Consider the following 15,623-nt stretch of genomic DNA (forward strand, 5'->3'; position numbering starts at 1 on the left):
CTTCTTGTATTTAAAGTTATAGAACTCTGCATATGTATCTAAAATTGATTAAGACTTATTGCTGAATATTTCATGAATTGAAATTTCAACTTTGCATGAAGTTTATAAATGTAAGATTTTATTTTTCAGAACTTTTGTTATACCCTTTGTGCACAAATATTCATAGACACAGACTTAGGCATGTGTTTCGATAGGTTGCTGCACCTTTAACAGGTTTTGTAGAAATGTGTGCTAGATTAAAGGAAATAAAACTCCCACTGTCAACGTCTTCGAGCTCCTTGAGTATCCTGCTTTTCATAAATTCGAAGAAAGTTGTTTGTTTATATTGCAGTATCATCACCTTCTAACAGATAACGCGTCATATTATTACCTGCATTTCAAAGCTTGCTTTCGTACAATAAAGATAAGTTTCGCGATAAAAACTTCTTGTGCTTGGTGGTACTTGACGAGCGATGTAACTGAATGCTAAAAACACTGTTCAGAAGCAATAATGATGGTTTTTAGAGCAACAATTACTTAAGAATTCAAATTTCTGACTCACTAATAATTAAATACACAGATTTGCATATGAAATAGCAATAATAAGCATCTAAAATGTGGCAGAACAGCAATGATAGAGCTTCTTACAATTCTATCAATCTTTTATACAGTTTGCAACAAAAACAAGAAGATGTATGGTTACCACGAAACAAAATGCCTGGTGAAGCAGGTAAATGAAATAATTTTTAATTATGATTTTCTTAAAGGTGTTAGAGACTTAATTTTGTATCGTTTGTAACTCTGGTTTTCAGCAAACCGCTTTATATATATATATATTTAATATTTCAATAAATAACATATTATCTCAAATGTAAACGATTTCTTGTATAAGACGATGGTACTGTTCTGAAGACGTTTTACAAAGGAAAAAGTACTTGCATGTAAAACTGCACCAGATTCTGATTGTCCGATGCTCTGATAGTCCTATATGAAAGCTATTTAAGTAATCTAAATGCTTTACATTGAAGTAAAATTTAGATAATACATTATTATATCATAAAATGTATAGGTGACAAAATGTCCTGATTTATTCTTTATAAATTATAGGTTATACTTCAAAATAATATGTTCTTTCAGTAAAAGGCATCTTATATTTGGGTGAATTTGAAAATAAGGAAATAATAGTCTGATAAACCTGATTGATGTCTTCGAAACGAAAATTAGAATTTTTTTTCGACGAGCACAAGTTGTTACAAGTTTTTAATGTTCCCCATATTTGAAAAAATTAGCAACATCTAATTTAGGGTAAACTATATTCTTTAGCAACCTGAAATTTAAATCTTTTCTTCTGAGAAGATTTCACTTCATTTTATAATAAAGTATTCTAATAAACGTCGTACTCATAATTCAAATGAGTGTTGTGATATTTAATTTTTTATCAGAGCTTTTTAAAGATCTTGCATCCGGATAAAATGTACTTTATGCTTCGCGTCGGAAAATGAGTGACATACTCAAGATCACTTTCATAACAAACAAACAAAAACAAAACAAAACAAAACAAACAAACAAACAAACAAAAAAAAAAAAAAAAAAAAAAAAAAGAGAGAGATTTTATATTACGCCCAAAGGAAAGTTTCCTTAACGTTTTATGCGTTATCTTTATTTATTAAATATAATTTTCTTCGCATCTGAACCACGTAAAATTCAATTCAACAGCAATATCACAAATTATTTAAAAACAGCATATCTTTAGAATTTTTGATAGACAGTTTCGCGAGCTGGAAATAAAATTTTTTTCCCGTACAGCGTTGCCATTGCTCCCTTTGAAATCGTTGAGTTTGTTAATCAAAAATTCGTTTTTAAGTTTTATAAAATAATAAGTTAATAAGTTTTATAAAATATGAAAAAAGTAATAAAAAATTCAGAACTTGGGCTTCCAGGTGCCCAAATTCGGTTGGAGAATTATGTTATTCAAAATTTAATGGCTCTAGTTACCATTGCTTTTTCATAATGCGAGAAATATGCACACATTTATGCAGATTCTTCACTATTTAATTAACTATAATGCAGTGCTCTAATATTTTATGAGAACAATTAGAAAAGTGAAACACCGTTTCGTGGTGAAATGCAAAAAAAGGCCAAGACGAAATTATTAGCCCCTCTGACCAAATTGCCCCTTTGGACTTTAAAAAAAAAAAAAAAAAAAAAAAAAAAAAAAAAAAAAAATTGACATAAAAGTATATTATAAAGAAGATATGATATAAAATAAATACAAGGGGAAAATACACTAAAATTATTTACTATGTTTTAAAAGTAAACAATAATTTTTTGCAGTATACAGCTTTTTTATACAATATGTGCGATATAAAAAAATAAAAAAAGAAAGCAAGAGAACAACCCTATTCGGGGGGGCTACTAATGAACCAGTTTTTCAATAGCATGATTTAAGAATCAAATTAATTAATTATATACCAAATATATTCAAAGAAGAAATACGGTAATATGTCAAGTGCAGCCATCATATTATTTAAAATTGAACTTTTCTGGAATTAGAATCTGTGACTTTTGCTTCTGACAACTTGCTTATAGTTATAAAATTAAATATAATAGTGATTCAAAAACGTTGTAAAAATAAATCTCATCTGTGTGTGTATATACTATATCACACGTATATATACTATATCACAGAGAAAATTGTAAAGGGTCAAAAAACCATTCTTTTAAAAGGTGCCGATGCAAGAAAAAGGTTCGAAATTCTTGTTCTAAATCTTCAATTTCGATCAAAATGAACAATCGTTCTATATAACATCAAATAAAATTTCTAATTTTTTAAACTAAAATAAAATTTCCTGCAAGTTGCAATGTTTGCAACTGTACTCAGTTTTTTTAGCGGGCACGGTACTTTAAATGCATAAAATAAAGCCTTTATTTACTTATCAATCAACTTAAACTACTTCATTGTGTGTAATTTTGCTTAGAATTAACTATTTATTTAAGTTGTTTATTTACACTGATGGCTATTAAAATTGAACCCCAGGAAGGAATGATCTGACGAACGTCAAAATCGCATGAAAAGAAGAAAAAGTTGGGATATGCAAATGATTAGTATTTCAGCCCATTAGACGACGCAGGATGGAAAAACGACATCTGAAGACAAATAAGTATTCTATTTAAAGCTGGGATAACATGTTGCTTTCAACTGGCCTATTTGTAGATTAAAATTAAAAGATAAATGAAATTTTTCCGAATGACCGCAGTCTGGCGCGTAGATAAAAATTATTCTATTTCGAACAGTGTTGCCAATTCTCGCTTTCAAATCGCTGAGTTTGTTAAATAAAAATTTGTTAAATTTGTGCAAAATATGTAATAAATCAAAATCAAATTAGAAATTCAATGTTCGGGCTTTCAAGTGAAAATGTTCAGCAGTGGACTGCATGTTAAAAATTCGATGGTTCTAGGTGCCGTTGTCTTTTCATTAACCGAGGAAAATACATACAGATTCTTCCTTATTTGATATTTTTTAAATACTACATCTGATAACATTTATTGACAATAATTTAAAAAGTAATTAAGACAAAAGTGCGTTTCCCTGCTAAAAATACTAAATCGAATTTTGAAAAAGTCGCTTCGAGGTATACACTTTTATTATTACGGGCAGCAACAAATCCGCAGCCTTAGACTTATCTTATTCGACACACGCATACAGACACGTCTTTTTACTTTCTTGTACGAAGTAAAAAGGAAGTATTGTAATCGCGAAAAGTTTCTGGGAGCATATTTCAACGAAAATATCCATTTTGGCAGCTATCGAATGCAATTTAACGATGTTTTTGCGTGATATCAGTACATAAGCACAGAATAAAATACTCTTTTCCTCCAAAAAAATTATAAATAAATTAAAATGCTTTAAAATGAATTCTGAAGAGAATTTTTCGTGGCGTCTGCATGAACGTATGTACGTACGTACGTATCTCGCATAACTAAAAAACGAGTAGACACAGAAAGTTGAAATTTTGTATATAGGACTGCTATAACATGTAGATGTGCACCTCGTATTTTGGTTGCAATCGGCCGCGCCAAACGTATATAAATATATTTATATATATATATATCCACTCTGTTACCCGCCTAAGTGATGTTTGTACATTTTTTGCTTTAAAAAAGATTGAATTATGTTTTTCATATCTTTCGGTTAAGGTTTTTATGCCTTTAGTAAGTTTGTATGCAATATTTTTAGAATTATCAACAATTTTAACGTTAATTAAGACACAATAACACGCCGAATAAATACTAAATCAGAAGTCAAACAACAAAAATCAGCGTAATATTTGCAAAATTTTCACAGGACTAGTTTCGATGGTTTTACCGAACCACCATCTTCAGCTGCAAAACCGCAAATGAACAAGATAGGAAATAATGATTAGATAAGATAAGAAAGCCTGGACAAGAATAAGCAAGTGGCGCCATCTGTTGGCGAAACCTGTTGGTGAAAATTTTGCAAATATTACGCTGATTTTTGTTGTTTGACTTCTGATTTAGTAATTTTAACGTTGTTTAACGTTAACTAAGCCTAATAATATTTTTGATGGCGGCCATTGCTTGTTTACATTTGAAACAGCAGACTAGTGGATTTGTTGCCAATCTAGAGAAACTTAGCTTCGCAACAACAAAGATAACGTCTTCATTTATTATTGCGATTTAAATCATGCTTAAGCCTTTCTAGAATTTTTTCGAGGAAATAAGTGTTTAAGATTTACTCCGTAATTTTGAATACAGATAATTTTGAGTTTTTATGTATTTTTGCCTTGTCGTGAAGTAAGAACTGAATTAATTAAATGAGAAATACTCAATCGTCTGTGAAAACTGTTTCTTTTTTGGTTCGTTTGCTTAATTTATTTTATACATCGTTCTAGCTTTATTGTAGTATTTGAATAGAACATGTGGCAACGGTTAGATAATTCTTTAAATGATATAAATTTTGTGCGTTCTGAGTTATAATATGACTTACCAATTATTGCTTATCAGAAGAATAAGTTTTATGAAATTTTAAAAATGCCTTACAATACAACCTGCAAGAGATGGCGCAACCAGAGCTCCAGTCAACTAAAATGCTTTTGATCCCTACTAATAGATGGCGCCACACGAGCACTTCATTTGTTCAAAGTTTACTTATTCTACGGACGGCGGCACAGGAGCCTCCGTCGCTAGTAATCTCTGAGTTCTAGCACAGCATGTGTACAACTACTTCCATATTATTGGATACAACTTACTCGATTCTTCAAGCATTTAAAAGTCAAGTATCATATATTGATAAAGGCCCGTTAATGGTCGATTGCCTCTTACTAAGCGATAAGACATAGACATAGTTATAATATGAACGAAATATAATACTGTTAAATGAACCTAGCGCCAGAGTGTCGCTATGGTAAACAAATAGAGTGAATTTTAAAGAATGCATTTATTCTATTGTGGTTTATGCGCTGTCGGCGAAGTAGATTTAATTCAATCCAATAAGTTTAAATGAATGCAAGAAAAAATGCGTATAATTTAATATTCCGCACAAGGAAGTCATGTAGTGTACACATCAGATTTTTTTAAAATTAAAAATAACGTCAAAATGAGCAAGTTCCCAAAAATAAAAGATTTTGGGCTTTTCCGATTACGGTATTCACTTCTTTCAAATTATGCTGCCTATTATTCAGCTTGAAAAATAATTACATTCAAATTTGCATTGACTACTCTCATTTTATAGATTTGCATGTAATAAATCTAAATCTATCAAAATCCACTAAAACGGCTATCTTAATTACATCTTAGATCAACGTATTGAGAAGAAACCTTAGCAGTATTTATTAGACTTTCAAAAAAGATTTTTGTGAAATTTTCAGATCTACATCTTCTCACACAAATTAAATTCTTTGCCTTGTTAATACTGCCAAATGTATTCCACCAAATCTGAAAGTCAGCTTCATCAGAAGTATTGGGTATTCCTACAATTTTTATAAAATAACTGAAATAAATAATTTTCACTGAGGCTCATTCACTATCATAAACTTAAGATAAGCACCTGTTATTTAATATAGTATTATATTTCTCCTGTACTGACAAGTAAGTGTATCAACTACTTGAAATTTTATTTTTGAAACTTGATTTGGAATTCTTATATTATGACGTTCTGGTAGTTCCAGCATTAAATTAGTTCTCATTAGTCACGTGATTGATATTGTTCTTTTATAGGGGAACAGTACCAATAGGAACAGTAACAGTTTGTATACTGCTCTTTTAGAGGAACTTTTATATACTGATTGATACTGTTCTTTTATAGGAACAGTATATTTGCTTTTTTAGCTAAGCAAAGTTCTTAATTTTTTTTTTTCAAAGGAGAGATAAATATTCTTTCTCACCGCTAATCCTTTTTAAATATATATTCATTTTTAAATTTAACTTCCATTTAAAATTTTAATATAATTTTTACTTTTTAATCAGATTTTCTAAAAGATTCCTTAATTAGTTGCAATGTAATTTGTGAAGAGATATTAAGTGATTTAAATTACTTTTTCCTTGTATAGTTTATTTTCAGCCAGAGATAGTTGTACAATAAATTACATATCTGAGTCTTATCTACAACTTATGTATGTTTCCCGCATAGAATGTTTGTGATATAATGTGGTATTAAAAAAAATTCGTACACTCATTCAAAGTTTATGCATATAACGCTGATATGTGTCTGCACATCTTTTCATACAAATTATGAAAAAGTATTTTTTTTTTTTTTTTTTTTTTTTTTCGAATCATGACAAGGATGCAATTGATCTTTCACATGTCCTGCTTCAAAAACCTAGCAGACTCTACAATAGCGCTCGAACTAAAATATTGTGGTTGATAATTCGACACTATCTGAAGTTGATCGATTAAATGATATTCCTATTCAAAGTAGCCTTTAAGTAAGAGAGAATATAAAGAAATATACTCTCCGATGTGCGGTCTTGTTACATAAGCGGTTAGCACATATAGCTAGCAACTGGAAGATATGAAGTTCGAATTGGGCAAGGGCGGAATTTTAACAAGTTTCTTACACTGAAAAAGCTAGTAGTCTCTACAATATAGCTAAACACATATTATAACTAAATCTTTATGCTCAACTAACATAATTTAAAAGCAATGTGAGTTTCCTGAGCTTATTTCATCGCATTCCAAAAAAAATATATATTTATTTTAATTTAATTTTGATACAAATTACATTTCAATTTAGTAGAAATTAGTAGTGTGAAATTAATAACTATTCAATTGGTTTATGACTGCCAGTATAATTAGCAATTATATAATTTGTAATAACATAAATATTTTATATATTTCTAACATGATTTTTTCTAAATAATAGTTACCAGTATACAAGAATAATTTTTGTTCTTTTTAATGTTATTAAAAAGATGAAATTAGTTGCAATGTAATTTGTGAAGAGATATATCTTCATGCATATTGTAATCGTGGTTTTATGTTGAGAAATGACAAAAGATTTAAATTGATGGAAATTTTGAAAACATAGATTATTTTCTGCATGAAGCAGATAGAGGGAAGCTTCTAACAGCGATTTCTTTACTCTAAAGCATTTATAATTATACTTTGTTTGAATTTACATTTCTTACTTTATGTAATTTCTGCAGAAAGTATTGAAATGCACCACAGAACTACGGCAAGTAACGACGATTTGTCATCCCTTGACAGTTGGGCACCAACCGAGTTCAGTAGATCATCTTTGGGTAGTACTATGTCTATCGACTCGGCAGGCACGGGGATTTCATCAGCCAATACGACACCAGGTGGTTCTCCGCTTTCGACACCAACTACCAAAAAGAAGAAACTTAACTTGAAACCAGCCTTAAAGCTTAATATGGACAATGACACCTGGAAAGCAGCGAAGCAAAGAAGACGTAGACACAAGTACAAAAAGAATATTCAGGCTTCAGTAAGAATTATTTGCTTGAGTATTAATTATTCCATAATACCAAAATTTCTTTTTAAATGTTAAGATTAATTACAAGAAACAATTCAAAACTTACAGTTAAAAATGATTGTACAAAAACGGATTTTTTAAATGTTGAGGAACTATCAAGTATTTACAGTAGTTTCAATAAACAAATTTAAGACTTAACGTTTCTCTTCAGCTGCAGAGGACGATTTCTATAGGCAGTATTTCGCTTTGTTTACTTCGTCTTCTGAACTCATAACGTTTCCATATTCTACAAAAAAAAAAAAAAAAAAAAAAAAAAAAACCCTTATCTCCGTTATTTTTTGAAGATTTAATTTTGAAGTTTAGGAATATTCTGCAGATAACACTCACTAATTTAAAAAATAGTTTTTTAATATCTGTTGTATTCGTTATTTGATACTTTTAATATAAATACTATGATTTAAGTTAAGGAATATTCCACCTTATAAGGTATTTCTCCCACTTTCTTGGTGTACCTTCGTGGTGTAGTGGTTCTGCACGCTGCGCCGGTATTGCGGAGGTTTGTGGTTCGATTTCCGGCGAAGGCGGTTGCTAATTGTCATCTTTCTTACTTCCAAAAATATACCTAATATCTCTACAGTGGCGCCCGAACTAAAAGGGTGATGGATGATGACTCTCCACATCCAGGATTTGTCGATTGGGTTCCCTAAAAAAAAAACCCAGTCGCGTTTTAAAAGGGGCAGTATATAAGGTATTTCTCCCACCTTCTTGGTGTGCCTTCGTGGTGTAGTGGTTTTGCACGCTGGGTCGGTATTCCAGAGGTCCGTGGTTCGATTCCCAGCGAAGGCGGTTGCTAATTTTTCATCTTGACTGCTTCCTAAAAAGTACCTAATGTCTATACAACCTTTTTCATTTCCGGACAGAAGATTATCATAATGTCTATGTATGATAGTGAATTTTTTAAATATTATTACTGGCTTGAAAATATAATTAGTTTTAAACAAACATTTTATGTTTACATTCTTATTCCAAGCTACAAGCACTTTTACTCTTCAAAACCTCTTTTTGGTTTTATCTTTAAGCATTCTGAAAGTATAAAACAGAAATTCATAGTAGTTGCAATAGTGGTTCTCAACCTGTTTTGCTTCCACATCTGTTTCACTATTGCTAGATAATCATTCCCTCCCTTTCCTTTCCAAAATTCTTAAGATTACATACATATATTTAGATTTAGATTACTTTTAATGTGTTTCATAATTTAAGTATAAGGAATGTCGATAAAAACCAAAATTTAAATAAAACTAGATTTTTATATTCATAAACTAAAATTAAATACTTAGCAACTAACAAAAGATGATCGCATTCCTCCCCTAAGCTATAAAATCCCTCCAGGGGGTTTTCATAGTATTCTCCTGGTAGAGAACTCCTGCGTTACAAATTTCAAAGCTGGCAAATACAAGGCTCTGTATTGATAGATTTTATAGTAAATTATATAAACTGTTTATTTATAATTTCCTTTTTCATTGTGATTCATCACTGCAAAAGATAATTATTTATAATTCTAAAATAAAGCTAAAATATCACTTTCCTTTTTTCAGGAAATTTAACTGAAGGAATATGAAAACCAGAAATCTTCAAATGATAATAATAATAATACATTAAAATATTTTCCTCCAGATATCTATTATGGGGGTTATAAACGCCTTTTATAGTTTAACTGTAATGCTGCAGCAAATGTTAATTAAAATTTCTCTGCTGTATCTTTTAAACTATACTACAATGAAATGTCTTTTAATTAATGCAACGAAATTCAAAAGGGTAAAGTAATTTTATTATATTTATAAAGTAATTTTAATTATTGGTAACTCTTGAATATTAACTCACTCGTATCAAACCCCCTCTTCGTGTAATAATTAAAAATTGAAAATTAGTTATGGAAATACGCAGGAAACAATTAACTAAAACAACAATAGTTAAATCCAGCAACCCCCATTTCTATTTTTTCAAGTGCTCTTTTCTTATAATGTTGAGAGCATTTTAATAAATTTCTATACGTTATTTAAAAAATTATAATTACATTATGTACTTACTATCAATAGTTAACGAAATAATGATGTTAGTCATTTTAGGACATTTAATGAAATCTAATTATACTGAAACTATAAATAATGTATGCATTTATACTTTATTTGTATAGTTATTTCTTAAATAGGATCTTACCAGCACACTCGAGAAGCAATCACATATTTAGAAGCACCTGGTATATCTAGTATTTATTTCTTTCCTGTGATATACACTGGTAGGCAAAAATTAAGGACGAGACGGTTTTTTCAATATAACTTTGTACAAAAGCTTTCCAAATCAACACATTTAATACCGTAAGATCCCCAATACGTAAGAACATGAGTAATGTAAGCAACACTTACTAAAAGAGAAATCAGAGGGATAAAAAGAAGCTTTATTGAAAAAGTAGCATGGAGCGCAATGCGACTGAAGGCCGAAACATCCCTGTGATGGGTGTCCAGCAAGAAACATCCGGTCTTTAATAGGGGATATGATCTTCCCTGACTGCTAGGCAGGTTTCACAGCGTCTGCCCATGCTGAGAATGAGGGTGTCAATGAGATGTTGAGGCATTGCTGCCCATTCGTCTTGCAGCGCCAATCGAAGCTCCGGAATCGTTACTGGTGGTAAGGTACGAGCTGCCAAGCGTCTGCCTAGAAACTCCCATACATGCTCGATGGGACTGAGATCCGGAGATCGTGCCGGCCAATCCATCCGTTCAATATCCTCACTCTCTAAGAGCTGTTCGGCAGCTATTGTGCGATGACATGGTGCATTGTCGTCCATGAAAAGGAACTGCAGACCCATAGCGCCTCTAAAAGACGCACATATGGAAGAAGAATCTCGTTACAATAACGGGTCCCGTTGACTGAACCTGCGTCGAAGATGTGAAGGTCTGTACGACTACCAAGCATGATGCCTCCCCAAACGAGAACACCGCCACCTCCATACCTGTCCCTTTCAATGATGTTCGAGGAATGATTGCGGCTTCCCCGCTCTCTCCAGATGATTATGCGATGAGAATCACTACTCAGACTGAATCTGCTCTCATCTGTAAAGAGTACTCGTCCCCATTCATTGTCTCTCCAATTCCGGTGTTCCCGGCACCACAGAGAACGCCTTCTCCGATGGGCAGGCGTTAGAGGTACACACCGTACAGGGCGTCGTGCAAACAGACCGCCACTGTGCAGTCTTCTGGCCACGGTAAAACGCGATATCGGTCGTCCAGTCGCCTGTGTCGTGTGTCTAGCGATTTCTCCCGCTGTCTGCCGCCTGTTTCTTCTGGTCTGTAATAAGGCAATATACCGGTCATCTGCGGGTGTGGTTCCTCGTGGACGACCACTACTTAACCCCCGGATAGCTGTAGTTTCAAATAGTCTCCAAAGTCGTGAAACGATGCTGTGAGCAATTCCGAACTCTGCAGCCACACTTGTCACACTGCGGCCTTCCTCCAACTTCCCAATGATTCGACCTCGGGTAAAAGCATCCAGATGTCGTCTAACAGATTGATTATTCGCCATTTCTCGCTAAGGCAGCAACTCGGTGTGATTTTAACTGCTATACGGCGTGCAATCTCTTTGCCAGAAATACTGATCTTACACCGACAACATGCTTTATACTACTCAGACACTCCCCCATTACGTCTACTTGCATATCTGCGCATGTGCTACCGTACATCACCTTACTTAATCTCCTGATTGGTCTTTCTGTCCGCTCTGCCTCTTCGTTCAGCTGATATGCTAATTTTTCGACTTCGTCCTTAATTTTTGCACACCAGTGTATTTCAGCTTGACCTATGATTTTAGATTGCCACTAAGTATTACTTATATGCGTGTTTTCGTTTTCGCAGGAAACATTCTGAGGTTTTATTTTTAATATTTGAGGAATCATCTGTGTTTGGCGCAGTATGTTGTTAGGTATTTGCGCCAGGAAAATTAATTACCTTAATCCAACCTAACGACATACCTTAGTAACCTTAGTAATTTTTTTTTAATATTATGCTGAAAGGAAAATATAATAAAAATGAGCACAATACTGATAGTAAAAATTAAAATTTTCACTTATTAATAAATCTGAATATTAATTGGTATGGAAATATATAAAAAAGCTATTTTAGATAACTGTATTAACTACCATTTTCATATTAACTGTTTATAATGATTAGTTAAACTATATACAATGATAGCAGCCGTATGTGACGTTAATACAATATGAATCATACAGATATTTCTGCTACCTTTCAAGAAAATTATTTAAAAGCCAGGCAAAACAGCCAGCTCCCGTTTACTGTAAATAATTTAGATGAGGAAGGTAAAAAGGTCTTTAATAGATCAAAAAGGCAATGCAAATCTAAAATTATAGCATTGCGAATTCTGGCGGAATGTACATCCAAGTATATTTTATAGCAGTTTTCAATCAATTAACCAATCATAAGGTATCATAGACGATAATATTGTAAATATATTATAATAGATTATGTTTGAGCCAGCCCATAATTGTCATCATTGAAAAGCTTCTGATCAATCAATCATGTTTAAGTGTTACGTTTTATCGCAAATTTTTATTCAAAAACTTTCTCTATTTTCTAGAGCGCCAAGATGAGAGCAGTTATGAAGCAAAGCAAAACGCCACAGTTTCGGCTTCGTATGATTCTTTTTACCTTGTTCGGCTTAATAATAACTATCGTTTCATTCACGTGGCACATGTATCAGAGACAACTATTGCAAATTGCAATCGGAGATAAAATTCGATTTCATGAAGCTCGAAGAGTGCTTCATCTCTTAAAAGAAGATGGGAAAGAAATTGTTGAAGCAGTTTTAGGAAATGGAATTCCAGGAGATCTTAATCCTTACCAGTGCGAAATATATAGCTCTTTAAGGTCATCGAAAATATGCGAAGAATGGAAGTATCGAGCCAAGCTGCATATCAACTTTTCCCACAGTTCTAATCTTAGTTGTTATAACATTCAGTGGCAAAGTTTGGCAATGGACACATTGCTACGCGATTGTATTTCTTTGAAGAATGCGCAATGGTACGGCATGGGTCTTCAAAGAAGACTTCAATGGCCTTTACGTGCAACCCCTGGTGAAGACTCTCATCCTTTGGTAACTGGTGATGGAGTGGAACAGATGTTCGGTGGCATAATAGATCGCTATTGGCTGTCTTCAGATGGAGTTGCTGCGTACGTAGATCCTGAAGTACCACTGTATGTTACAATTACAAATAAATACCTTTGTTTAGAATCTAGAAACGACAATGACTTTCCATATCAGCAGTCATACCCTACATTTTTGAAGTACACAATATGTACTGGGAAAAATATGCAAACACTTCATCAAGACATGATGATTAGCTACAGATCACCTTTAACAGATACAAGCGGTAGTGTATTTTTGATGTCTCCGATATGGGTTCATGCTCCCGGAGAAAATTTAACTCAAACATCTGTTCAGGAATTTGCCAATCGCATTATGGAGTATACTTCAAAATTACCAGGATTCCTCTTGCTTGATAGCAGATGGCAGCAGCAAGAAGGAAGTCTAGAATTTAACAGGAAAGCTTTCCCTAAACCCAGAGATATCCTTAAAATTTTGCGACATAAAGGATTTCGAGTACTTCTTATGATTAATCCTTTTGTTTGCCTTCCTTCGAAGATATTTGCGGTTGCTGCGGAAGGTAGACACTTAGTCACAGATAAATGGAAACATGTCCCATTGTTGACAAGATGGCATGGAAAAATATGCGGTATTTTAGATTTTACTAATAATGCAACATCTAGCTGGTTTCTTGAGAGACTGGTGAAATTAAAAGCAAGGTATGATATTGATGGATTTCTGTTTACTGGTGGCCAAACCACATACTTACCGAGGTACTATTCTTACTATACACCTTTCATAAATCCCGATTCATTTTTGCAGTATTATTTATCTATTGCTGGAAAACTTAATTCTATTTTGGGAACAGAAGTTGGATTCCTTACTCAAAACTTCCCAGGATTCGTAAGACTTACTCCAAGAACCGTATCTTGGGATAGTTTCAGTGGATTGGGTTCAATCATTCCAGAAGTGCTTACGTTAGGAATACTCGGTTATCCCCTCATCAATCCAGGATCTGTTGGTGGGGATGGAGCTGGAGAAATGCCATCAAGAGAATTATATTTAAGGTGGATGGAACTCGTAATTTTCCTTCCAGTTGTTCAGTTCACTGTTTCTCCTGACTATTACGATAAAGAAGTGATCGAAACTTTGTATAGGCTATTAGCAGTAAGAGAAGAACTTGTTCTTCCTGTTTACAAAGCTGCTTTAGAGCAGTTTCCTGAAACTGCAGCACCTCTTGTCAGACCACTTTGGTGGATCGCTCCTGAAGATAAGCATGCTCAGATATGCGACTCCCAGTTTCTAGTTGGTCAGCAGATAATGGTAGCTCCTGTATTGGAAGAACGTAGAAGGAACAGAGATATTTATTTACCAGCTGGTTGGTGGAAAGACCATCTTCTTCATGAAGTTCGCAGAGGAGGTAAATGGTTACATAACTATCCCGTACCTATAAATAAAATAGCATATTTCAGTTTAACTGATGAACCATTATAAAAAAGTACCAATTGAACCTGTAATTTTTATGCATTTATCTTTCATAAGGATTTTATATCAGATATGATACATTGGCCTAAATATAAGATGATACATCTCTTCTTAAGCTGCTGTTTTGAAGATCAAACCCATCTTAACGTTAAGCCAATATTTGAAAAGAACTGTAAGGTAATTTTATCACATAGTCATTAGAATAAAAGCCAAAATATATTAATTAATTTCAATTTTAAAGTATGGTATTTTGATAATTTTTTTCATTCAGAATATCATGTCCATCGTTTCTTATTGCTGTATATGATGCTGCCTCATATAAAATCCCCATTTTTTTCCTTTTTAAAACTACTTTAAAATGCAGGATTGTCTAGGACTCAAGCTAATACGTTATTTTTACAAAGGAATGATATTAGAATATTTTTGTCTATTGTATGTTTTATGAAATGTAAATAATAAGATAACATATAATGTAAATATCATCAGTTTCAATTTACTCAAGGGCCAGAATTTTTAAAAATCATTTACAGTAAAAGCAAGAATGTGACAAAGTTACAGGTCACAAAGTTATATTTTTATTCATATGATGCTGCAAAGTAAATTCATTTAAAATCTGTATATTTATTATAAATCATATAAAATACTAGCTACAAATGTTGAACATTTTATGTACTTACTCTGTTAAACTCAACATCCACTGTATTGCATTCAATAAGTATGTATTTTAAAATTTCAATAGATTATCTCTTGAAGCGAAACATAATAAAACGAATATTTACATAATGTATTACTGTGTTATTTTTCATTATTTAAGAAAATTTTTGAAAATAAACGGGATTTTTTCCCCTTTATTTTTCAAATTATGCATTTATGCTGTCGTTCTATATATATATTACAGTTACATGAGTATTTTTGATGATAAAAAATAATGCTTGTACAAGCATGTGTGTAAGGTATTTTGCCTTTTCTCACTGCGCCCTCTCGTGGCGTGACTGGAAGCATGTTAGACTAGCAATCGGAAGGTTCTTAGTTCGAATCCTGGCGAGAGCAC

General features: G+C 32.6%; 1 protein-coding gene across 1 annotated transcript; it reads left to right on the forward strand.

The window, feature by feature from the left end:
• Positions 1–570: 570 nt before the first annotated feature.
• LOC118196061 (alpha-galactosidase MYORG-like) lies at positions 571–15,359 on the forward strand. Its single transcript, XM_035367438.2, has 3 exons — positions 571–709; positions 7,644–7,945; positions 12,581–15,359. The coding sequence occupies exons 1-3, from the start codon at positions 595–597 to the stop codon at positions 14,579–14,581; spliced, it is 2,418 nt and encodes an 805-aa protein (XP_035223329.1). The 5' UTR covers positions 571–594; the 3' UTR covers positions 14,582–15,359.
• Positions 15,360–15,623: the final 264 nt, after the last annotated feature.

This window comes from Stegodyphus dumicola, chromosome 4 (assembly GCF_044657685.1).
Source record: "Stegodyphus dumicola isolate Sdum_Otavi_A_Nest chromosome 4, ASM4465768v1".
In the NCBI taxonomy this organism is placed as follows: Eukaryota; Metazoa; Arthropoda; class Arachnida; order Araneae; family Eresidae; genus Stegodyphus; species Stegodyphus dumicola.